This window comes from Ailuropoda melanoleuca, chromosome 5 (genome assembly GCF_002007445.2).
Source record: "Ailuropoda melanoleuca isolate Jingjing chromosome 5, ASM200744v2, whole genome shotgun sequence".
NCBI lineage: Eukaryota > Metazoa > Chordata > Mammalia > Carnivora > Ursidae > Ailuropoda > Ailuropoda melanoleuca.
In genome coordinates, this window is record NC_048222.1 from 112,236,531 (window position 1) to 112,262,494 (window position 25,964).

The 25,964-nt window shown below is 39.0% G+C and overlaps 1 protein-coding gene across 9 annotated transcripts in view; it reads left to right on the forward strand.

The window, feature by feature from the left end:
- The window catches only part of INPP4B (inositol polyphosphate-4-phosphatase type II B), a 753,420-nt gene that overhangs the window by 506,145 nt on the left and 221,311 nt on the right, over window positions 1-25,964 (forward strand). For 8 of the 9 annotated variants that reach the window (XM_034661577.1, XM_034661575.1, XM_034661579.1 and 5 more), the window contains one exon: window positions 3,380-3,459. In XM_034661577.1, the coding sequence (XP_034517468.1) occupies window positions 3,380-3,459 (80 nt within the window). Of the gene's footprint in view, window positions 1-2,933; window positions 3,036-3,379; window positions 3,460-25,964 lie in introns of those variants that run through there. The other variant, XM_019804676.2, reaches the window with a different exon arrangement.

Here is a 25,964-nt window from a genome sequence, read left to right on the forward strand (position 1 = left end):
AGTAACTCATTCCAGATCACAGATTTGTAAGAGATAAGACAGAGAAACAAGGCCTGACAATACCCATTAGTTGGATAGCTAGTGTGGGGGCTGGGAGAAGTGATTTAATTAACCAGATTTCCATTTTTGGACAGAATAACATTTGATATGACACTCCAGACCTCTAAGCTCTAACTCCAGTGAGACTTTAATTTTTTTGTTTGTCTTTCGAATTTTTCCACTGATATTAGAGCTCCCAGTTTAAAACCTTTAGGATGAGAATTTTAGAAACAGCACTGAAGAAGAGATGGAAAAGCTTGTTCCTTGAGTTATATTTGAAATAAAAAAATTTAAAGATGTCTCTCAAATTCCATGGTTATGATTACAGTGACAGCAAAGATAAAATAGCTTTATATTAAGTTGTTCTTTCATATTAGCATTAGGGGACTTAGGTTTCGGAAACAGAGAAGACTATTTCCCTCTAATTCCTTCTTTTACAAGAGTCCAGTGAATATCCACGTAAATGAATGATGTGTTTTATTTATGTTGAGGTGAAGCAAATACAAAAACACCTGCCAGAAAGTAAATATAGAGGCAAATTCCTTCGTTAGTGTTGCAATGTGAACAATTATACCCTGCCTTTGGGGATTTCATGAATGCACTTTATGCCACATGTAGTCCCCATGTACAGTTATTTGTAGAATAAATAAGATCATCTTCATACCTCAATAACATCTCCTCTGGTTTGACATGTTTTCATAATGCAGTGCTATAATGTCATTACCTAAATTAGTTTTTAACAAGCCATATGATCTCTTATTATCCTTTGAGATGAAGCCTGTGGCTGCCAGTTGTGGTGGAAAAGTTCAACTCATGGGTGTTGTTCCTGGCCCGCTACAAGCACTAACAATGGGGCGGGAGGCATTCCATGAAGCCCCTCTGTTCTGGGCACTGGGCTTGGCTCAGAGATGGACAAACCAGAGTCCTGCTTCCACGGCAGCCCCTGAGCTGGTGGACAGAGGAGACATTCAGTGGCTGTGGTCACAACTCTGCGTGCAGCTCTGTGCCTCGTGGTGTGTGTGTCGCTCATGTCTGAAAATAGCCACTCCACCTGTCTCTCATCGCTACATTCCACTCTGGGGCATTTGTCACTTCTATTGAGGAAAAGACCTCAGCCACGTTCATGACATGTGCGATTTGTTTTATTAATTCCAAAACCATTCATACCTTCAAAATCTCAAAAGGTAGAGAGAAAAGCATTTGGGAAATTTGGAGGCGTCATGAAATCTTTCATTGATGAGGAGTTTTCTTTGAGTGAGGATAAAGGGTGAGGAGTAAGAATTTAAAAACCCTGACAATCAGGGAAAGAGGAAGTGAGATAGACGTCTGTTTAACTACAAAATGCTACAATGAAATGCACTACAACAATATACAATCCGCACACTAAAAATGTTTTGATTTCCCACGTTTCAGCGAATTACAGTACCTTGTAAATGCCCGCGGAAAGAACATTCTAATATCTATATCTAGTAGCGTGAACAAACTTGAAAGCTAGTTTTTATGCCAGTCATTCATTCATTTATTGTCAACAAATATTTATCACATGCCTACCGTGCACTAGGCAGTAGGAGTTTGTGAGAAAACAAAATAAGGCTCCTTGTGGAGCTTCAAATCTCAATTACTTTCAAGGGAGTTACAAAATAAGCAAATATATATACATATATACGTATATATATGTATATACGTATATATGTATATATATTTATATATGTGTATATGTGTGTGTGTGTATATATAAATATGTCATATGGTGATAAGTGTCAATAGAGAAAAATACAACAGGATAAGAAATAGAGAATAGCAGCGTGTATAGATGGGGAAGGGGTGCTCATAGAGGATGTTCTAGTAGCTGTCGCTGATGAGGTGACATTAACATTTTTGTTTAGCCAGATCTCTCCCAGGTTCTTCTCTGCCCTTTGCTGAAAAGTTACCCTAAATTCCTTCATGCTTCGTTCATATAGCACTTTCTGCCTCGACTCACTCTCATTTCATCACCCATTGACGTATCATCAGAGCTTTTGCCACAAATAGTATTTTCACCTGACGTCCTTCTCCTAACAACTTAGTCTCACGTTCTTCTGGCTTTGGTGACTTGGTGTGTAAGCCAGCTCTTTGAGTTTCAAGTTAGTTCATTGGGTTTATCCTTGCTGACGTGTAGGCATCTCCAGCTTTAGAACTGGGTTGTCTTTCCGATGTTTGCCTTTAAGTTTTTTGAAACAATTTGGAATTGAAAAGAGGGAGAAAAATTTTGACCTGAAGCTTTTCTTTCTTATGCTCAACAGTTGCTAAGTGTGGATGCAGCCTTTTGTGTGTGAAATAACCGCACACTTTTTGCTGAAAAGACCCAGTTGTCCTCAGACTCCTTAAGTCCAGGCTCTCATTCTAGTGCAGCCCTGCAACAGACCTATGAAGAGAGAATGCTCTGGAAGATGTAGTGTTGACTTCCTGTAGAGTATTACAGTGTGTTAGGCAGCAATGGCCTAGATGATATGGGTTTGATGTTTTCATGTTACTTCTTGACCTTGAGGGGAGAACAAGAAATACTATTTATGGTATACCATAATATTGTGACTTTCAAACCAGAAGTAGCCCGGAATATTAAAAAGAGATGAAAGATTTGTATCCTGGAAAAGAAAAACCAATTTAGAGTTTTATTCTTTACATTATGAGTCAAAGAGTGTAGAAAGGAGATATTCGCAGATAGTCAACAGCCAGTATGATAGGTTAAAAAAGCAATTTTAGAAAATGTAACAGAATAAGTACCTTTCTGTTTTGTGTATTGGAATGAAATTGTCCCATGCTAGTATAGAAATAACAAAGGAAACAAATGCTTTTAAACATTGCTGTGATGGGGGAGAAATATAGCATTTCTATTTATAACTTGTGCAGAGTCCCACATAAAAATAGCTCCAACTAACAGATTTGCTCATATCTGGAATACAAAGTTGTTGCTGCCAGTGACTTGAGGAATTCTAATAAGAACGACGACAGCATTGGTAAATATTGAAAGTTTATCATCTTTTCTTCTATGCCACTTTTCATAGGGGAAGAAAATTACTTCTCAGAAAAGTCCTGGCTTCGTTATTATACATTTTGTTATTTTCCACGCTACTGGTCTCTTTGTTTTTAATGAAAAGGATACATTTGCACCCCTGGACTTCACCCCACTAGACGGGTGTATTATTGTATCTCTGTCAGTGATGATTGTATCTCTGCGAGTGAAATATTTGTCAGGCTCATGGAGTCAACATTTCATTCTTCTAATTTTGTATGATTGATGTGACAGCAAAAATATTGAGGACTTCTGAAGGTAATGAAAACCATTCTCTCTTATTTTCAGCGAAGCTTCCTGGGCTATGCCAGTTTTAAAGTGGGGGAGCTACTGAAGTCAAAGGAGCAGCTGCTAGCCCTGAGCCTGAGGTGGGTCTCTTTGTAGAAATGCTGTCAAGTGAATAGCTGATGATACTGACTGAAGGATGGTTGGGCTTGAAAGTCCCAATTCTTGCAGATGTTTCGATGTCGGCTCTCAAATGGCTTACGTTCTGCACAGCAGCAAGTTATAGCGAAACGGCAATTATTCAAGTTCACATTGAAGTTCGTGTTTCATATTGTCAAAGGTTATCAGCCTGTACGGGGGGAAAAATTACATGATTGTTAAACTGATGAAATTCTTTGATAGGAAGAATAGAAATGATGAGCACGTTATTAAATTTTTGTTACCTATTAAAATGTGACTTTTTAAGTCAAGTAAGTTTCTAGGCTTGAACTGTGTGTGTTAATGGCAACATTGCAAGTTAATGATAATAGAGGGTAAGCTGATTATTCTTTTTTTAAGCTTGTTTTGTTGCTATCCTATTAAATATAAAACATAAGTTAAAACAGACTCATATTGAAGCAGGCAGCAGATCAGAGGTAATTTGGAGTCTGAGTACAATTTGTTTTGATACAGAAGACCAGACAACAATCTTTAGGAAGTTACATAGTATTTTAAGGCTACGAAGAGTGTTAAACAGAATAGACTTTTTTTAAAACTTCAGTATGCATTCTAAACAATAGTATGCTGTTTTCTAAGTGTATAATAACTCCTATAATTATGTACACATGAAGAATACCAACTTGCAATATTTGTATAGTGTAAATAAATATAAAAATTGTATAGGACACAAATTGTAAATCTTAAGACATTCTTCTTTTGAGGAAACAAAGAGACCACTGCTAGGGAGGAGACAGTGTGTCAAGTGTGCTTGCCCTCTGCCTTGCCCCGACAAGGACCCACTTGTAACCAGTTTATTTCAGTAAAAATGCTGTGGCTTATGCTGGAATCTATACCTCTGGCTGTCTCCTTTTTTGGTTTTTCCTAATCCTTTCAGTTTTGACTTAGGGGAGTACAAAGTAATTTAAAGCAACTCATATTCATACAGAAAAATAAGTGTTGATGGGTTCTAATGAGGCCATTATCTCTGCTATGTCTCTTAAACATCTGTTATTTTGTTGTTGTTGTTAAATTTTATTTGGGAAGACATTTTAAAATCTTCACAGTTCTGTGGTGTTGTTCCCAATAAAATTGTGCTGTGGTGATGTTCAGCTTGAAGTTTGTGTGGATCAGCTAAAAAGTCTAGTTAGCAATGTCACTGATACTCCAGAAAATATGTGTTAGCACCCTAGCGCGGCGGTGAGACCTGACCAGAGTACCCCTGGATTCATGATATGTGATGTCAAGCGTTAAGTTAATTTAGGACTACCAGCAGGCCACGTGTTTTCTAGATAAGCTGCATACCACTTCATCCCTCCTCTTGCTGACTCCCATTGATTCTCCCGTAACTGCCATTAACATCAGCACATCACTGCATCTTCAGACACTACCTCTGAAACAGAAATCGGGACCACAAATTCTTAGTGAAATGAAGATTGGTAAACACATAGAATACCTTACTAGCAGAACAGGAACAGAAGGGTCGAGTTTAGAGTACTACCATTATAAGCAAAACAAAAGAATATAATTATTTCAGATTTAGATGAAATCCATACATATTTCCACTTTCGATCTTAATACCTCTGCCTAATGCTCATTTGATTTTGATTGTATAAAAGGAAAACAAGTTTAACAACAAAGAATTGAGTTCTCCAGAAAAAAATAATTTTTAAAAACTAATTTTGAAATGGCTAGGTTATTATTCTCTCCCTCCCTTTTCATGCTTTGCCAAATTTGTGAATTTCTCTCCCTATGAACTAGACACATTATAGACTTATCATAGCCTTTTGATTTCTGACACTTCATGCTTTTTACTTCAGATGTAATTCATCTTCTTTCCCATGGCTCGTGAGTCTCTGAGGTACGGTGCTAGAAGAACATTAGGTTAAGGATAAGAAGCATTTTTTTTTGGTTGTTTTGTTTTAATATTACTTTGCATTGATAATATCTGCATTGTGTTCTTTTTAAATTCCAGTCATTATTTTTTAAAAGGTTTATTTATTTATTTCAGAGAGAGAGAGAGAGAGAGAGAGAGAGAGAGACAGAGCACAGGGATGGACAGAGGGAGAGGGAGACAGGGAATCTTAAGCAGACTCCCCACTGAGCACAGAGCCCCACACAGCTCATTCTCACAACCCTGAGATCATGACCTGAGCCAAAAATCAAGAGTCGGATGCTTAACCAACTGAACCACCCAGGCGCCACATCTTGTCATTATTTTTATAACAGTAGAATTCTCAGATTTCTGTGAAACAAATTCACAGAAATAGGGTACACTTGTTTGTTTGGGTTTCTTTTTTTTTTTTTTTTGAGTGAGTAGTTTTTTATTTTCTTATTTTTTTACTTATTATGTTCAGTTAGCCACTGTAGAGCACATCATTAGTTTTTGATGTAGTGTTCAATGACTCATCAGTTGTGTATAACACCCAGTGCTCATCACAACACGTGCCCTTCTTAATACCCATCACTTGTACAAACACCCTCTGATGGCAAGCTTACCAAAAATCTATATAGTTTTGTGTTCACCATCCCTTTGAGTTGTGTCTTATCAGATAATTCGAATTCCAAAAATCTCAAACTAACTCCACAGAGCACCATAGTTTATGTGGCTTCTATGTCATTTGTGCTTTGAACTGGAATCTTTTAACAGCATTTGGAATTGCATTCTTTTTTCCAACAGAAAATTGAAAGGGGCAAAAAGTGTGTATCTTATTTATAGATGTAGATTCAAATTTCATGAAATATCATATAGCCTGTTTTTTAAGTTATTGAATAAAATTTATTTGCACGTATTAGAGCAAATGCCTTTGATACATAGAGTAGTGCGTACTCATATAACTGCTCTTCCTTTAAATATGTAGTTACTAAATTACTGTCCGAGTGTTCTAGCATCCCAACTGGACTTGGTATCCTTATTTAGTACTAACCCTTTTACTTTTGTATTATATTTACTTTGTTTTGCTAGTCTACATTTGGTAGTTCAGTCTCCTCTTACTTCTCTTAGATCTGAATTGTATTTTCTGTTCTTGTTCTCTTAATTCATTGCCACATCTTCCTGACTTTCATACTACAATGTAAACAAGCTAAGGTCCTTGAATAGAGGATTACAAATGTAAGCGTGAAAGACAGTGAATAATCTTATAATAATAGTAATAATAAAAAAGAAGAAGCAGGAGAAGAGGAAGGTTCTATGTGATTTATGCTCGGATAAGTACATTAGAGCTATTGCCTCATTGACGCTTATCAAATTAGCCTATGGTGTTATTCTTTTTGCCACTTTATAAATTAAGAAACTGAGATATAAAAAGCGGTTAAGCTATATGCACACAGTTACAGGGCTCATAAATGGGAAGGCCAAGGTACGGAGCCACACGTTTCCGACTGCATATCCTGTGCTCTTAGTGACGCGCTTCTTGGCTCCTTTGACAAAGGAGAAAACTGAGAATTTGTTAAAACGTATCACACATCATGTGACTTAGGTAATGGAGGAAAAAAGCAAGTACTCAAGTGCAGGCCCACCTGTTCACGGTTTCTTCCACTTCGGTTTCACCACAGTGCCTCGTCTTCCAGTGAGTGAAGACATAATGAGTCTCAACAGGCCATGGAGAACTCAGACATATTAGCCAGGATGGCAGAAAGTGGGAGCCAGCCTGCCTGGCTAACGGAGAGCCCGAGGGAAACCTGTGGAGTCTCTTCTCACCCCAGAAGCTTGGCATTCTCAGGCCCCAAGCCTGGTTTGCTGTCCAAGCACCTGACAGTCATTTGCCCTGCTAACCTTATCTGAATGTCTTAGGACCATGCAAGCAGAAATCTGGAACATCGTAATCCTGTTTCGTGATTTAATAAAAGAATGCAGAGATGAGCTCTGTCTCTGGGAATGGTGCTAGCAGTCGGGAAAAATTACATTGCTCTTGAAGTATTTAAACTACCGCAAAGGCAGAAAAATAAAAAGGGGGGAGGGTAAAAATTCTTTTTTAGGAAATCCTTCTCAAAAGAATTGAGACAGATGGACGTGTTTTGACCTTGTCTCTGTTGCATATGAGCTTCATTGCATATCTCCTCTCAGTTTAGGCTACAGTCAGTGCTCATTCCTTCAGCAAGCACTTACGAAGAACTTTTCATGTGCTAACTACAGTGATAGCTAATATTTTGGCAGTTGATGTTACTAATAACACTACTAATGAAAAAAATCTCATTATTTATTGAGCATCTACTAGCATGCAAAGAATGTATTAAGTGCTCTTCATGCATGGTCTTTAATCCATGCAGCAGTATCATCCCTGTGTTACAGCCACTTGTCTGTGACCCTGCAGCCACTGATTGTACAAGTCAGATTAGAATCTAATTTTGATCTGGCTCCAGAGCTTGTTCTGTTTTATTTTCCTGCCTCGTAGGAAGCTAATGATCTAATAGAATCTTTGTTTCCTTCTCCGTTTTATATTCTATCCTTTGGAGAGTTTCAGGGGCCTCCATTCTTTTTTCTTAATGCTTTATCTTAAAATTCAATTTCATATGCCCACGACGGAGTGGAAGTTCAGTAATTACTTGCTGGGATTTTGATTCATGGTGATGACTTCCTTACATTTGTACGGATGCTTAAATGTAAACCAAGTACCATTCATTTCTGAATGGCATCCACCTAAATTAGGGCATAGAACGCAGCCGAAGCATTAGAGAATATCTGAGACAGGTAACATTCAGAGTGATTGTGATATGCTTGAAAAGCTGCAGACCTTATTTAGAATTTACGTTTTGGTGTAGGCCCCTTTACCTTGTCACAGGAACTTTCGATACAGCACTTAGCGAGTGTTCTATTATTTCTTGTGTAATCTTTTGCGTGTAACCCCTCCAACTTAAACGAACATTAATATAATTTTATCAGACTGGATGTGATAAAATATTCTCGAATTTATTCATAAAAAGAAAATTTGTTTTCATTTATTACTTCTGCCCCATTTACAGTCGTGCTGTCTGTAGCATAAAACATAAGGCTCCCCGATCCTCAATAGACACGTGGTGTTAGGTTTTATAATACCCAGCTGTGTGGGAGAGGCTATGAAAGACATAAACAATAGACATCTACTGTTTGTTTTTAAATGTTCCCTGTTTTATGTAACATTTATACGTGTACCTATTTATGCATATATAAATATGTCACAGATTGTGTGGATGGGTATGTGTTTGTGCATCTATATTATTTTAGGATTATTTTGCTTTCTCACAAACCATGAATACTTATTTTCCACTGTTGTCAAATATAGGTGCTTAGAGAAGGTAAGGTCAAAATTATGAAGTCTTCAGGTTTTTAGTTTTTGGTGTTTTGCTTAACTTAACCTTCTTACACACACACACACACACATACATATTTCAATTTTGTTTCTAAAAGTTAGAAAACAATAAAAAAAAAACCATGTATTTTTAACTTAATCTCCCAAAGGCACGTTCTTATCTTGAGAGCTGGAAGTAATGATAAGGAGAGGTTCCTTGGGCTATGACATACATTTTCTACATAAGCGGCCTCAGTGATAAAAAGATAAAATGTCACAAACGCCTCACAGGTTGGGAGCACACGCATGTTCTTTAGCCCACAGGGCAATGGATCAGAATAAGTTTGTTACTGAAATGCATGAAGACATCTGAACCCCCACAGGACTTATGATGAACAGTGGCCATAGATTGACAGAAGAGTTTTAGGGGCACCTGGGTGGCACAGTGGTTAAGCGTCTGCCTTCGGCTCAGGGCGTGATGCCGGCGTTATGGGATCGAGCCCCACATCAGGCTCCTCTGCTGTGAGCCTGCTTCTTCCTCTCCCACTCCCCCTGCTTGTGTTCCCTCTCTCGCTGGCTGTCTCTATCTCTGTCGAATAAATCAATAAAATCTTTAAAAAAAAAAAAAGAAGAGTTTTAAAGGATAAATTTCTTTTTTCATTTCCAATGGAATTAAATTTTCATAGAGTTTTCATTTCCCATCCCTGCTCTTTTCCTGTATGCAAATAACAGTCATGCAAGTCTTCTTAGTTGAAGTACGAAATTATAGTCTTTAAAGTTATATGTATGATGAATACCTCTTTAACGACATCTTTTCTTATCAATATTTATTTGAACTTCGGAAGGACTTAAAAAATTACAGCCAAACATTTTAATAGTCACATATATTTTGAATATATTTCATTCTCTTTTAAAAGTCTTCCAGTTAGCTTTTTTAGGTATCAGAAAGTAGGATTACAGCAGAAAGTTCTGATGGCTCCACAACACGAATTCTCATGTGTGTCTAAAACATTTTCTCTATTAAATAAGGCAATAGACTTTGGCAGCTGAAAAAAAAAATCCTCTTTGAGAGGGAATAGCATCTCTGTGATTATTATAAAGCAGAACAGTATTATACTTTATTGAATGCACCAGTGGAAACGTTAGAGGATGCCGATGGCATGTAAAGCTACTTCATTGATACTTTTGCATAGAATTTACTAAAAATGCACACTATAAACCTTGAAAGCAATGCATAAGGACTCTGCATTTTTTTCTTTGGGAGCAAGCAGGAAAACATGCAAGTCAGTAGCAAATGCACACTCATGATTGATCCAGATGTGCATGGAAGGGGAGAGCCTTGCCTCTATGGAGTTTCCCTTCCCTGTTTTTGGCATGACCCAAGTGGATATACAGAAAGCACCTCAGATTCTGACAGACTCTGACCTTGTAAACATGCAGGAAGAGGTAACTGACACTATTTAAGCTTTATGATGGATCAAGTATGTCACATGTCTTCTCTTATCCAGTCTTCTCATAACCTTGCCTGGAAGGTTTTAAAGGATAAATTTCTTTTTCATTTCCAGTGGAATTAAATTTTCATAGAGTTTTCATTTCCCTGCTTCCCTGCTTTCATATTCCTGCTTTACTAAGAAACAAACTGAGGAACTGCAGTTTGACTTCCTTTAGGTCACACAGCTGGAACAGGATGGAAAATGGGAGATCAAGAGAGAAATGTCCTTGGTATCAAGGATTTCCTAGAGAATATATATTTTGTTTAGAATCTTAAAATTAAATAATTTTTGAGAACAGAAGAGATCTGGGCATTCCAGCTTCTCTTTAGACTCCTTTAGCAACAGGGAGTGCAAACTCAGGAGGCCACACATCTTTCCCATTTTTGGACAGGTGAGTGTCAGAAAAGTCTTCCTTTCTTATCTCGAATTCGATGTCCTTGCCATGGCCCCCACTCTCCTTCATGGAGTTTAGGAGAACAAGTTTCGTGCCTTTTCACTATGATCCCATTTGAAAGCAGCTCTTGTCCAACTTTAAATCTTCTCTCCTTTTTTCTCAGGAAGGAATGTGATGTAGTAGAAAGAACAGCAGGCTTTTACGCCAGACTTGGGTTCAAGTCCCAGCTTTGCCACCAGCTGTGTCACCCGAGGCATCTTGTCTGCTCTCTGTAACATCTGTTAATAGAAATAGTAATGACCCCCCTCCTAGGGTAATTCTGAGCAATTAATAAATGTGGTAAAGTTCTTTGTACTGTCTTGCATTAGAGAAAAGGACTCTATCAATACTGTTTTCCTTGCTTCTTACATTAAACTTACTAATTCCCTCAACTGTAGCTCAATGTTTGCTTCATTTGCTTGCTTAGTTTATTGAAGTTCTTTCATTTTTTTTTAAGGTTCATTTCTTATTTGAGAGAGAGAGAGCACGCAAGCAAAAGTGGGAGGGGAGAGGAACAGAGGGAGAGGGAGAGAATCTCTAGCAGGCTCTCCAGTGAGCGCAGAGCCCCACGTGGGGCTCAGTCCTACAACCCCCAAGATCCTGACCTGAGCCAAAACCAAGAGTTTGATGTTCAACTGACTGAGCCACCCAGGTGCCCCTGAAGTTCTTTCTTAAAATGTAACGTCCACTTCTCTAAAATGGTTAGTAGCAAAAGGGTCAATTTAACCTTTGATCCAAACATATTGTTTTTATTATCTGAGAAATAGCTACCTGAAACCTAAATTCTGGCTTTAATCCGTCTGACATCACATATGGCTTCTTATGAGGTGGCAGATACCAGCAAGAGGCATATGGAGAGCAGTTTGGTTAAAACAGAAACAGAGTGAGCAAAAAATTAAAAGAATTTTTTTTTTTTTACTTAAAACTTCAACAATTTAGCATTGAAATCAGGACAGAAATTCATGAATATAACATAGTGTGTCAACTGCTGTTAGAGTTTCCTGATGCATTTTATTGCTGAATATATCACAAACTGTCCACAGAAGTAAATTCAAGTGACGTTTCTCAAGACCAGACTGAGAGAATAGAGGGAGACCTCGAACACGGAAGTAGGGGCATTTGCTTCTCCTACTGATTGTGTATCAATATTCTTTGGGGACACAATTGCCTCAAATTATCAAAAGGCTCTAACATGAGCCACTTTCTAATTACTGTTAAAATTATATCAATTTAGTATAACATCAGACTATGCAAAGTGTGCAAATACCATGGGATCAGAACAGTGGAGAAGTCGAAAAAGTAGGTGATTTAGAGACATATCTGAATACATACATATCCAAACGTGGCTCTCTGGCTCTTCTCTAGCTTAGCAGGATGGCAGAGTCCTCTAAACTCAGTTTGTGAGCTCATCTGTGGAACGGGGACAACAGTAGTTCCCATCTCACACGGTTGTAGAGAAGCTCACAAGACTTACTAATGTGAGATGTTTACAACAGTGCCCGACACATAGTAAGTGCTCAATGAATGTGACGTCTAATTTTTATTTATTTTTTTATTGATTTGCTTGCTTAGCCTCCAGTTTGGTTTGGTTTTTGCAGATGAGGATTAGACATATCGTACAGAGCGTATCAAACAGTATCTGATGGAAAGCAGGTGCAAACGGTGCTCATCACCTATTATTAAAATTATCGCTGTTATTATTTGGCATTTCATTCAACTAGGCTGTCTTTCATTTATAATTTAAATGGCTCTGCAGTCATATATTCTGCATTTTTCTTTATGTTCCTAATCCATTTTCATGAGGCTGTAGGTATGACCATGGAAACCAATTAGCACTTTCTTAGTTTGCATTATTCAAAAGATGTCATATTCATCAGATTGCAAATTAGAGTTTTCAGTCACTGAAGGGACAGCACATACTTAGAGCACACTTTAATAGCTTCTCACTTTGTATAGAAAAGCCTGAAATCGTTCCTCTTTTAAAATGCAAATCACATAAAGTTAATATCTGTACTCGAAGACCTGCCTGCTTAAGAAGTTTGAGAGCTAATTTAGCTTTGAAGATAATTTGCAGGAATGATTAGGCCTGCAAGGAATTATATTTGACCTGAAAATTTGGTATTGGATTTGCCCATATTTACTGAAGTCACCTTCTTCATTATCACCCCGCCTTTCTTCTGCTCTGGACACATTTATATCAGCTTTTTCTGAACAGTATTTCTTTGAATGCCCGTATCCCTTCAGTTATTCATATATGTTCTTTGAGTGAAGGAGTTTTATGTCAAATAAGTTTGAAAATGCTATGCTAAAAAAATGAAGAGGGTCACTTGACTGGTGCCTTCGTTAGTCCTCAAGGCCCTTGGAGGCTCTCAGAAGACAAATGTTGCCCACAGCTTTCCCAAACTGATCTGAACACGAGGAGCTCCCTTCATGGGACACCTATGAACAGCTTATCAGCTGCTGGGTTCTAAGAAACACAGCTGGATCATTCAGAAAATGCTGATTTTGAACAAGAACCACCCAGTATTTTCCAGAGAAATACATGAGTGACTGTGTCTATGTATTCCCCACTTTTTTCCCTACCATAAGCCTGTTTTCTAGCACATACTTCTGTAGGCAGACATGTGGTCGTCATCCACATGAACACTCACTCTTACACTCTCTCCACCCCTGCTCTGTAACATGCTGGTACCCACCCCACTTCCTCCCATCCCTCACCCCCTGTCCATAAGCATTGCCAAACCTGTGGCATTTCACACTGATGCCATGAGCTGTGTAGACACCGTTTTGTGAAATTTGTACAGAATTATGGGAAAGGAGTGACAAAAGACATCCTGTCTCTTTTATGTTCATCGATGGATTTATTTTCAGCTTGTATAAGCAGATATACACTTATTTTCACAATTAGCTAATATGATAACGACCCCAAACTGAACTTTGTTCTTCCCCTGAAAGCTGTGCTTTCTGATGCTTTTCCTTTCTTGGTTAAATTAAGAACCATCAGATACCCTCTATGTAGCAAAAGCTAGAAATCTCGGCATCTTTTTTCTTTTTTCTTGTTTTTAGAGAGAGAGCACGAGAGAAAGAAAGGGAGAGAGCACAAGCAGGGAGAGCAGCAGAGGGAGAGGGGGAAACAGGCCCTCTATCAAGCAGGGAGCCTGATGCAGGGCTTGATCCCAGGACCCTGGGATCATGACCTGAGCCGAAGGTAGATGCTTAACCGACTGAGCCCCCCAGGCGCCCCTCAGCATCTTTTTTCAAATCATCCTTTCTAAAATTCTTATCTGATTATGTTATTTTCCTGGTTTAAACGTTATATTCCTTCCTGTACCCTCCCCCCCATACGTGAGCACGTGTGTGAACTTTGTGTGCAAAAACCTCAGCCGAGATATACATGATAGTAAGTCTCCTTCTTCAGCCTCCCCTGCAACCACACACATTACCCTTGACACCGATCACCACTTCCTCTGTCATTTATAGTGGCTTGTGCACACTGTACACTTGGTAGTGGTGGAGTCCAAATCCCCGTATTTCTCTGGAACCCCATTTCTCGGTGTTTTGAGCTCCATTTCAGCCTCAGCCAATGAGAGCACAACAATGTTTGTGTGTGTAGATGGTGCACCTTAAATTCTTTCCCACACTGATAACCAATCTTGTTTCCTTCATTCTTGGGTATCTCTTACCCAAGGAAGAAGTCTTACCCACCCAGAACACCCTGGTATTCCCCAAATTTACCCTCATTGGGAACTTAGACACAATAGTCTCCAGGCATGTCAGTGAGAAGTTCTGGTCACCACCTCCCCACCCAGGCTTCCCAATTTCCTATGATCAAAGGACAGTCAGGCTTTTGAGTAGGTACCTGAAGAAGCAGGTCAGAAGGCATCCCCCTCCCAGCTAAAGGAGGCTTCAAATCGCCATCGTAAATTGTGTTTCCAGTGAGGTTCTTGACTTTGTTGTTCTATTTATACATCGTCAGCTCTACTTAATACATATGAGTGAGCTGTGTTGGAGGTACCGGCCCTGGGGGAATATAGAAAGTTACCTGCCCTAGGGCGCTGGGGTGACTCAGTTGGTTAAGCATCGGACTCTTGATTTTGGCTCAAGTCATGATCTCAGGTCATGAGATCCAGTCCAGCGTCGCCACGGAGTCAGCTCACAATTCTCTCCTTTTCCCTCTGCCCCTCCCCCACTTTCCCTCTAAAAAAAAAAAATAAGTAAATTCAGAAAGAAAATTACCTGCCCCTTGACAATGTATTCCCCCTTAAAGCACTCTCTAGCTAAGGATTTTTTACCCCAACCCATTAAGTAAAATTCATCGATGTCTGTAGTTCTGTGGCACATAATGGCTATCTCATAGTAAAAGTACAGTTGAAAGAGATTGTTTGCAGTAAGACTTCAGTAAGGTGAAGAATTGTCAGGAAAGGAAGACAAATATGATTTATTAATGGAAGCTAAGGAAACCAGAAAATGTAAAAAAATATGATAAGAGGTTTTAAGAATACAGAAGAGAAGGATGAAATCAAAGATAAAAAGACAGACGTAGAATGAAAAAGAATAGGCAAGTTTATTTTGCTGTACTTAATTATATTTAGCACCAATAATGCAAATTGCTTTCAATGTATGCAAACTGTTTTATAGGCTGCACTACAATGGGGGATAGTTGCTTCTAGTAATGGGCCCATCCTGTTTTATGGGTGATCTGTTGGGTTCCTTGATCAATGTACGTAAGCTTATTAGAATAAGAAATACCTAATAGAAATACCTAAATGCCTGATAGATAAATTAGGTAATTAAAGAGACTTCTTTATAACATTGCAAGGCACTGATGAATTTGCTACACTATGGGGCAGTTTTACATCTTGCATATAAAGTAAGTTTTTTAAATTAACTGAAATCATTGAAGATTTAAGTTAACTTGATCTAGATGGTACTGGGCATATATCACATTATTACAAGCAAAGGAAATGACCAAATTCGCTTCTGGATACATGCTGAATATTGCTTCTTTCTTAGGTTCACTCATGTAAATTAGAAAGTAAATAAGCACATTCCTTTGGAACTTAGTATAAAAATTGATTGTTAAAAACAAATTCAAGATGCCATAATAAACTTGGTCTAATCCCCATCCATCCATTGAAGAGCAGAGCAGATTAACTTGAATTTTATTCTATCTCATTTTCATCTTCCTCAACATCGATGCAGTCTCTCTAATTCAAAGCAAGTTTGAAAGTTTCAATCCTAAAATTAAAAATGGTATATGGTGGGGTTTATTTTTTCTTATCTAGGATCAAATTGAAGATTTTCCAAGGACTTACACAGTAAATAGGAGAGACGGTTTCTAAGGGTCCTTGGGTTTGCTTGTTTGTTGGGCAAACTGCCAGCTAACACTAAATTTCTTGGCTATTGAGACATACCTCTAGTACCACTAAAAATGAATTGCTTCTATGACCAATTCTATTATTGCTTCTGTGATACAGCCTTTAAAGTACTTTAAGGTTGTTAGGCCTGTGATTGTAACATCAGAGGAAGTTAGAGTTACATTACTTTCACCAGGAGTGTTAATTACTTTGCTTAAATTTCCCCATGAGTAAATGTAATTTACTAATGATAATAATGCCACTGAAATTAGCTTAAAAATGTATTCATAAGCTATAAGGAAAAGATCCCTTTATATTTTGATAGGGGAAAAAAAGTTTTCTACCTACTCTTTCATGCATCTCTTCCTCCCTTAAGCCCCCCACTAGTCCTTGAAACAAGTACTATTCAAGTGATCTTATCTTTCCTGCCAAATGCATTTGAAGAATATATTTGAATAATAAAGGATATTGGGAGGAAATGGTAAAAACACGTGTAACTGGTTTCATAGTATTTGTTATAAAATTTTATGATTTTCTCAGAGTTTGTTTTTGTAAATTCTTTGAGTTCAAAAATGCTAGTCAGGGATGTGATATGGCAGCAAAATTTTCTTTGTGTTTCAGGGCTAAGGTGAGTAAAAGATGGGAATACATATTTTTTTGGAGAGTCTTTTTCCTTTTGTATGCACTCCAGGTCCATTCCACAATGAAAGCTTTACAAACATTCCAACTAATGCCTTCTCTATAGAGAGATGTTGTCAGAAAGGAGGACTGATGAATTTCCAAAAGATAAGGAGGGTTTTCTTCTGGAACTGATTTTCAGAATAGAATCATGAAACACTCTGAAGCTGGAGAGGCGAAGAATGGAGAACAAGCAACATTTTATAACAACACATGAACACTCATTGAAGGAAAAAGTTTCCCTTTCTATTTTTGAGCCATACATATTAATAATCAGCACATAAAGCGGATTCATGAGGGTCCAATGCAGACCATAGGATGGCTGTGTAGATTGTCTCTTAGCTGGAACTGGAAACCAAGTCACATCACTCCTAAAAATTGTGGTCCCTTCTGCCATTAACTAGACATTAACTCCAAGAAGGAATTGTGTGTGTGTGTGTGTGTGTGTGTGTGCGCGCGTGCGTGCATGTGCTTCAGTTTTCTTGGCTCAAAAATGAACACTTTGGTCCTGATGATTAGATGAACTCGAAGTTCTTAGTGCTAAGAGCCTGAGGATCGTCACCATCTATGACTATGATGTGCTTAGAGGAGGATGGATGGGGAAATGGAGAAGAAGGGGTAAGGGTGCAGGCAAAGAAAGATAAGGAAGTAATTTTTGCATTGCTTAAAGGACCTAATTAGTGAATTATACAAGGAAAAGGTATTGATTTTTTACTGGATAATTTCTGTGTTCTTGAAAGACAGCCCTTCCATGATCCCGTTTGAAGAAGTCTTTAGAAACAGAGGTACTGCTTAGAGTTTGAAGGCACCTCACAATCTTCATCTGTAACTGGAAATAAGAGTACCTCATATCGTTGATACTGAGATTTTTAGAAAGTAATACATGCAATGCAACTGACACAGTGCTACAGAGTACCCAACAAATACTGGTCATCTTTACCACCAACCACCACCATCATCATCATCATCATCATCATCAGTCTGAGTATCTCATAACACAAAGCCTGAATAGCTTTCTCCTTTTTCAAAAATGAGTATACACCAACTCTAGGCTGTTTGTACCTACCTGTCTTTCGTCATACATGTCCTCTACCTATGGTCAGTGAGCAATCAGTGCCAGTCACATTTGGAAGGTGACACATGAGCAAAAACCTGGCGAAATTGACCCTGCAGATATCAGCTGAGGAGTGATGGTGGCAGTGGCGACGGTACTGTTGCTGTAGCCAATGTAAAGAACAGTAAAGAGGCCCAGGAGGCAAAAAGTTGAATGAGTGGTATGAAGAGGACAGTCAAAGAAATAAGGCCAAGGAGGTGGCAAGGGTCTAGGTGCTATAGGAGTGAAAGCCATGGTGCTTGCTTCATCCTTTACTCTGAGTGGAGCTAGGAGTCACACAGGGTTTTGAGCAGAGGAGTGGCCTGATCAGATCAGACTTGCAGCATGAGTTGCGTGGAGAGTGACTCACTGCAGGAGGGCAGGAGGGCAGGAGTGGGAGCAGGAGGCCGAGTAGGAGGTTTCTGCACTAACCCAAGTGAAGAGCGATGGCGGCTTTCACCTGGGAAGTCGTTTGGAAGCGCTGAGAAGGGACCGCATTCTGGATATATTTCAAAGACAGAATGAATGGGATTTGATGACAACATGGATGTGATGTAAGAAAGAAAGAAAACAACAATGAATCCAATGGTTTAGACTTTGGAAGCAATGGAGTTGCCACTAACTTAGTAGGGGAGGGCTGCAGTGAAGCAGGTTTTAAGATGAGTTAAGTTTGTAAGAATGCATTAATAAACTAATGAAGAAAAAAAAAGCAACCATGTGAAGCCTCAGAAAACATTTGAAACTACAGTCGAGAGAAGCAAATATATGAATAAGTAAATAGGGAAAAGTTAGAGCAGCCACTCTGGAAAATAGTATGGTGGTTCCTCAAAAAGTTAAAAATAGGAGTGCTTAGGTGGCTCAGTCAGTTAAGCAGTTGACTTTGGATTTTGGCTCAGGTCATGATCCTGGGGTCATAGGATCGAGCCCTGTGTCAGGCTCCCCACTCAGCAGGGATTCTGCTTGAGGACTCTCTCTCTCCCTCTCCCCCCCAACCCCGTTCGTGTGCTCTCTCTCTCTCTCTCACATGTACATAAATAAATCTTTAAAAAAAAAAAAGTTAAAAATAGAACTACCCTATGACCCAGTTTTAAAATTCATTGATAAAAAGATATTTTGGAAAGAATCTGTTCAAGGCTCTCAATAAAGTCCTTTAACACTTCAATTTATTAAGGAATAATAGGATGGGGAAGAGAAAGTGTAATAACATTAAAAACATAATAGCTTAAATAAACCACACTGGGAAAAGGAATAGTAATTTGATACTTCAGAAAACAATCTCATGCAAAGGAAAACACACCTGTGTGTTTCTTCTTTACCATTCACACAGAACACTTTATCTGACATCTCTGGTCACCAAATGTGTGGGATGCCTGTGGAATTGGGAGGCACCACTCTCCCAGTACATGGATGTGTTCACCAACCCAGAAACTATCTGAATCTTAGACTTTTGAGATTTTTATGGAGGGTTGATCACATAGGCAGCATTGGTCATTCACCCAATTTCTAGCCCCTCTCCCCTTCACAGAAGGTAGAGTGTAGCCTGAAAATTCTAAGCTTCTAGTCATGTCTTGATCTTTCTGGTGACCAGCCTCCCTCCAGGAGCCTACCAAACATTGCCTCGTTAGAACAAAAATACTCTTATCATCCAGGAAATTCCAAGGGATTTAAGAGCTCTGTGTCAGGAAACAGGGTCAAAGACAAAATATTAGAACAAAAGATGCTCCCAGTACTCTTATCACTTAGGAAATTACAAGGGTTTTAATTTTGTGCCAGGAACCAGGCACAGAATATAATATATATTTCTATTATTTCACAATCAGTGAGGCAGATGATAAACCCAAGCAATATTCCAGATTTCAGAAACACTCCTAGCAATTGTGTCCTCTCACTTCTTCCACTGTTTTCACGACCAGTACCACCACCAGCAAAATAATAGTAATTACTGAGTGTTTGCTTAGGTTGTCTCATTTTAAGTCTCAAAAAATCTTCTAAGGTAGGTGATATTATTATCACTAATTTATAGATGAAAATAAATTAAGATTAGAAGTGTTAAGTAAATTGTCCAATACCACATTGCTGGTAAGTTCCAGAGAAAATAAACCAAAATACAATGGATGAGAGAGAAGTTAATTTATAGGCATAGCAATTTTTAAGGATGCAATAATAAACTTATTTCAAGAAAGGTGGGTTAGATTCAGTAATCAAAGTCATATTAAGATAAAGCCTTCCAGACATCTGCAAATGTAATTCAAATGGGTTCTCTATGAATAAAGCAAAAGTAATGAATAACAACCACTATTGAGTTATGTTCTCGTAATTTTGAAGTTAGAGGTTTTAAGAGTGTTACAGACTGAATGTTTGTATCCCCTCAAAATTCATCTCTTGAAGCCCTAATCCCCACTGCGATGATATTTGTAGATGGAATCTTTGGGAAGCAATTAGGGTTATGTGATGTCATTAGGATGGGACCCTCACAATGGAATTAGTGTCCTTATAAGAAGAGACATCAGAAAGATTGCTCTTTCTCTTTGTCATGAGGGGACACAGTGAGAAGGCATCTATCATGGGTCAGGAGGAGATCCTTCATGAGAATCTGACCGTGCCGGTGCCTTGATTTCAGCTTCCAGCCTCCGTAACTGGAAGAAAATAAATGTCTGTAGTTTATTTTATTTTTTTTTTAAAGATTTTATTTATTTATTTGACAGAGATAGAGACAGCCAGAGAGAGAGGGAACACAAGCAGGGAGTGGGAGAGGAAGAAGCAGGCCCACAGCAGAGGAGCCTGATGTGGGGCTCGATCCCACAACGCCGGGATCACTCCCTGAGCCGAAGGCAGACGCTTAACCGCTGTGCCACCCAGGCGCCCCAAATGTCTGTAGTTTAAACCACACAGAAAATTATATTTTATGGCAGCCTGAGCAAACTGAAACAAAGAGCTACTAGACTCTGATAGAGTTCTTGGAATAGATTTTCAAATCATGTTCTTATTTCATCAACTGTGTTTTCTTCTTGTTACCAGAGTGAATTAAATTATAAAAGTTCCCGCCATTGCTGTAGGTCTGTGGTGAGCCATAGACATGGGTCTGTGTTCTATAGGATAGGGTTTTCAAAAACTAAGGATGTACTGTATGGTGACTAACATAACAATAAAAAATTATTATTAAAACAAAAAGGATAGGGCTTTCAAGAATAAGTTGTTAAGAATAAGACCTACTTCAAGAGATACCAAGTGAAAGAAGAAGGCAAGAGGGTACAACTGCTTACTATGTTTGGGAATGCTTAGTAGTCCAGGATAAATTAAATAGATTATAATAGTTTATGTAACTGATGGAGCTACCATTTGTCAGATTGCTTGTGCCTTTAACAGAAGGGGCTGTGACAGTCTGTGTGGCTTGGGTCATGAGCTTCCAAATTATAAAGTGAAGGCATTTTGTATTTGGATGCGGTCCATACCACAACTGCCACTGGAAATAAAGTTTTGGGGGTTCTGAAGGGAGCTATGGGAAGAAGCTTTTCTGCCTTTCGTGCTACCAAATGAGCTCCTGGTTATGATTCAGAAAGAGAGAAACTCAGCACAGAAGTACTTTGGAAGGGTATCATGGATCAAGGACGTTCCAGATTCTGTGTGTTACTTAATGGAAGAAGATGATACTGCCAACAAGAAACAATTCTCTCAGTGTAAAGAAAGTAACTCCAGACATGGACAAGAAAGTTCGTGCTGCTCTAGGGGAAAATCCAGTCTTAGAACACAGTTTAAAAAGAGAGAGAATGATCCCCAGAAGTCTCTTGCTCAGAAGAAAAATCACATAGCCCAGAAGACAAGTTTGCCTCAGAGCTCAGGAGCAAGCTGTGGAGGACTAAACTAAAACCACAATTTTCTGAAGATTTTTCAGATAAAGATGATGACATATGTTGACAAGCAGCTAAAATAAATGACCAGCGTTTGTCTCTTGGTTTTCAGAAAAAAATTTTAAAAAGTCGGATGTGGCTTTCTGATTTCTACAGTTTGGGGACCAACCCCCACACTGCTGCTCACTCCTGAGGTGGCCTTGAGCCTGTCACTTGGCCTCTCTGGGCCTATTCACAAAAGGAATTGAATGATAAGCATTCTCTGCTCTAAACATTCTCTGATTTTATTCAATCCTAATTCTGAGTTCTGAGGAATTTCTCTAAGAAAAAAAAGAGAAAATAGCTGCATCCAGGGTTATTTGAAGTGAGGGAAACTTTTATGTGGAACACATACTTCAGTTCTCAAAAATTTTCAAAAGGATATATAGCAATTGCTCTTGAATTGAAAATTCTACTCCTGTGACCTTTAGTTTTTACTTTCTTTCTCTTTCCTGCTAAAACCCATTCTTTTTCTTATATGGATTCTTCTTTAGAGAAGTGATAAAGACCTTTTAATTACTAGTAGATAAACTGTCTTATAATCAGCTCTTAAAATAGTGTTTCAAAAGGGTGATATTTGGAGAAACAGTAAATGGCTTTCTCATGCACTTTATGTTGAAAAACTGGCACAGGACATTTGATCTATTCAAATATATTTTCAGAATCTATTTAGCATGAATAAAAGCAGTATACTGTTACCTTGTAGCAGTGTCTTGAACTTTGATTTAATTACTTTTTTCCTTTTAATAAAATAGTTCTGTAGGAATCTTTATTGTTGTATCTCGACTGCTTTACCTGTGAATCAGTGACATTTTGACCTCTAAAATAATTACCAGATGATTTAGCAAGGTGGTGTTAAGACTACATAGCAGAATGAGATAAAGTCAGAAAATAGGAAATTTCAGGTCTTATAATATTTTAAAATTAGCGCTGCCCTAGCTAAACTGAGTTTCCTTATTGTGGCAGTAACCATTACTCAATGCGGACCACACAGAAGCCCTGGATTCGCAGGCCATCCTTCGTCCACATGGCCACCCATCATTTTACCTGTTTGTCCACTCCCTACTCTGGCCCTAAGGGCCCTCTGGTCCCCAAATCTCTTCTGATACTCGAGGTCCCTCCTCAGCCCCATCCCCATCATCAGTCAGTTCTCTCATTTAACTAGAAGCTGTTTCTCTCTGTTGCAGCCCTGTTAAGTTGGCTGCCCTTCATACCTGGTGTAGGATGAACATCTTCTGAAAACTCTCCTTGTTTGAGGCTCATGGCCTCAGACATACCATTGGATTCCCTGCCTTCCTGGGTCATCTAAAGACGTCATTCCCCTCATTTCATGAGGATTTTAACTTGCAATTCGCTGTGTTGTCTTCAGCACAACTCCTCTCATACATTTTGTGATTTAATAGCCACATAAATTATCTTTTCAGTTCATGGGCCTCTCAGGATTTTCTCTACCCTACTTCAGCAACCCACTCCCAGGGTCATCCCCTAGATCTTGTCATTAATCCCACTCCTCCAGAGTCTTAATTTTAAGTACTCTATTTTCTGATTTCCATCTCATATTGTGCTAGCGTACTCCTTCTAGTTGCTCTTTGGCTGTACCAACTCATTGATCCTAAGGAGTACATGTCTGTACTCTTCATCGCCCCCTCCTGCATATCTACTCTTCTTTTCTTATCCAGTTGAGGTTCCATGGGCGATCACTTAGGAATCACCAAAAAATTCCCTCGCATATATCCTCAACTCCTGGGTCCCTCTTCAGTTACTATACTTTCTGAGCAAAACAGATAAATGTGGATAGAGAATAGGTAGGTAGGTAGCTAGATGGATGGATAGATAGATAGATAATAAAATAAAAATAAAAGCTACAATAAAAAATGGATAAATTCAACCTTTTGTTCACCTACTCCATACATCCATCCTTGCAGTTGAGTGAGCTAGGATAACCTGACTTCCATGCTTACAAATTTCATTTGGGTCATAACTCCTTGCTACCGTTGCGTAGTCCTTTATTTCCCTAGTCCATTTGCTCTCCCACTGTCTTGGACCGTTATTTTACACCTCCTTGTTCCCAGAACCTCCACAGTATCTCCCCTCTTCCTCATTCTCAGCTGATTTATCTGGTTTCTGTTTCACTGAGAAGAGGAATTTGGCAATTTCCCACGCTGTATTTACCAACCTACCAGCATGCACTCTGCCTGCCTTCCCACTGTTACAGAAGAACTCTGCTTCACGTCTAAAGTCAATCCCTCCACTAGTTTTTTAGATTCCGTATCTTCTCATCTATCTAAGAACATTATCCCCTTTACCCTTGTGTCATACGTTATTCCCTCCCTATTAGATCATGTCTGTTAACATGAAAAATGCTACCCAGTCTTCCACATTTTCCAATTTATGCTCCATTTCCCTACTGTTCTGTGTAGAAGAAACATTTCAAGAGCTGTCTCCACTTTGCCTGCTCTGGTTGTCCTTTGATTCCATTCTCATCAGGATTTCATCCCTATCACCTTACCTAAATAGCTCTTGTCATGATCAGGAGGAAATCGCCTCCATGTTGCTAAATCCAGCGGGAAGTTCTCAATGTCCCTCTCCTTGGCACATCTGCACACTGGATCACTACCTCCTTAAAACACATTCTTTAGTTGGCATCTGAGATACTGAACTTTTTTCTTTCTACCAATAGGAAGCTGGCTACTTCCCTGTTTCTTTTGCATGTTGTTCCTCATCACTCTGACTTCTAAACTTTGATGTGTCCTATATCTGAGTCTAGGTATAGACTTTTCCCTTTTCATTCATTCAGTCACTTCCATCCAGTCTCAAAGCTTTTGATATCATCTATATTCTGATTATCCCCCATATTTTTGTCTCTATCCTTGACTGATCCCTTGAACTCCAGATTCTCACATCCAACCACCTGATATCTTTACTTGACCTTTAAATAAATGTCTCACACTTAAAATATTCAAGACTGAACTCCTCGTTCCTGTCTGCTGCCTATTCCTTCCCCTAAAATCCCATTTATCCTCACAGTCTTCCCATCTCAAGAAATCGCAATTCCGCCCCTCCCATTGCTCATGCAGTCTTTAGTCTCGGATTCTTCTTTCTCTTATTCTTTATATCCAATCAATCACCATATCTAATTCTTTCTACCTTCAGAATAAAAATAGAAGCTGATGTGTCTTGACTTCATCCTAATTTCTTCTAATTCACTTCCATGCTTCTCTCTTTGCTTCCTTGGAGTTTATTCTCTGCACTGAAGCCCAGATTCTCACTTTAAAATTTATGTCAATTCAGAATCTTCTTTCAGTCTGCCACCCCACTCACAGAGGCAAAGTTCTTACAGTGGCCTATGGAACTCTAGATGATGTCATTCACCATTGCTTGTGGTAGGCAGAATGCGAAGATGTCCCCTAAGATTCCCACCTCCCTGATGTACTTGCCATGCACGATACTTTCCCCTTGAGTTTGGTTGGACCTGTGAATATGATGGGATAGTTACTCCCTTTATTAGGTTACCCCGTATGCCAAAGCTGATGGGATAATCACTCCAGTCATTATACCTAGGTGGCTGGGAGAACCTTGTATAAGGGACCATCTTAGCAGACTAGAGAGGGAAATTCTCCTGCTGGCCTTGAAAAAGCAAACTGCCTTCTTTTGTACTGCCTATGGAGAGGGCCACATGGTGAGACCCTGAGGTGACCTCTAGGAGCTGAGTGTCAGTAATCCCAGCTGAGAACTAGTAAGAAATGGGGACTTCAGTCATTCAGCCACAAAGAAAGAAATTCTCCCAACAACCTGAATGAGCTATGAAGTGGGTTCTTTCCCAGAGTTTCCATGAGGCATGAGAATGCATTGCAGCCTACATTTGATTTCCTTCTCGTGAGGCCCTGAGTTGAGGACATGGCTTAGACTTAAGATCTATAGAAATTGTGAGTTTGTGGTCATTTGTTATGCAGCAAAATAAAAAGAATGCACACCTCTCTTACTTAGTCTTCTCTCCTTCTACCCTACCTAGCTTTAGCCACATTGGTGTCCGTGATTTTCCTTGATTATGAGAACCAGGTTCCATGGCTTTTGGACCACCTGTTTCTTCTGCCTGAAAAGATTTTCCCCTGAGAAAGATATATGGCTTCCTTCCTTCCTTCCTTTAGGTGTTTCCTCAAATGGCATTGTATGAGACAGGCCTTTCCCAACCATTGAATATAAAGTAGCAGCCCCAACCCAGGGCATGTCCACCTTCTTACCCTG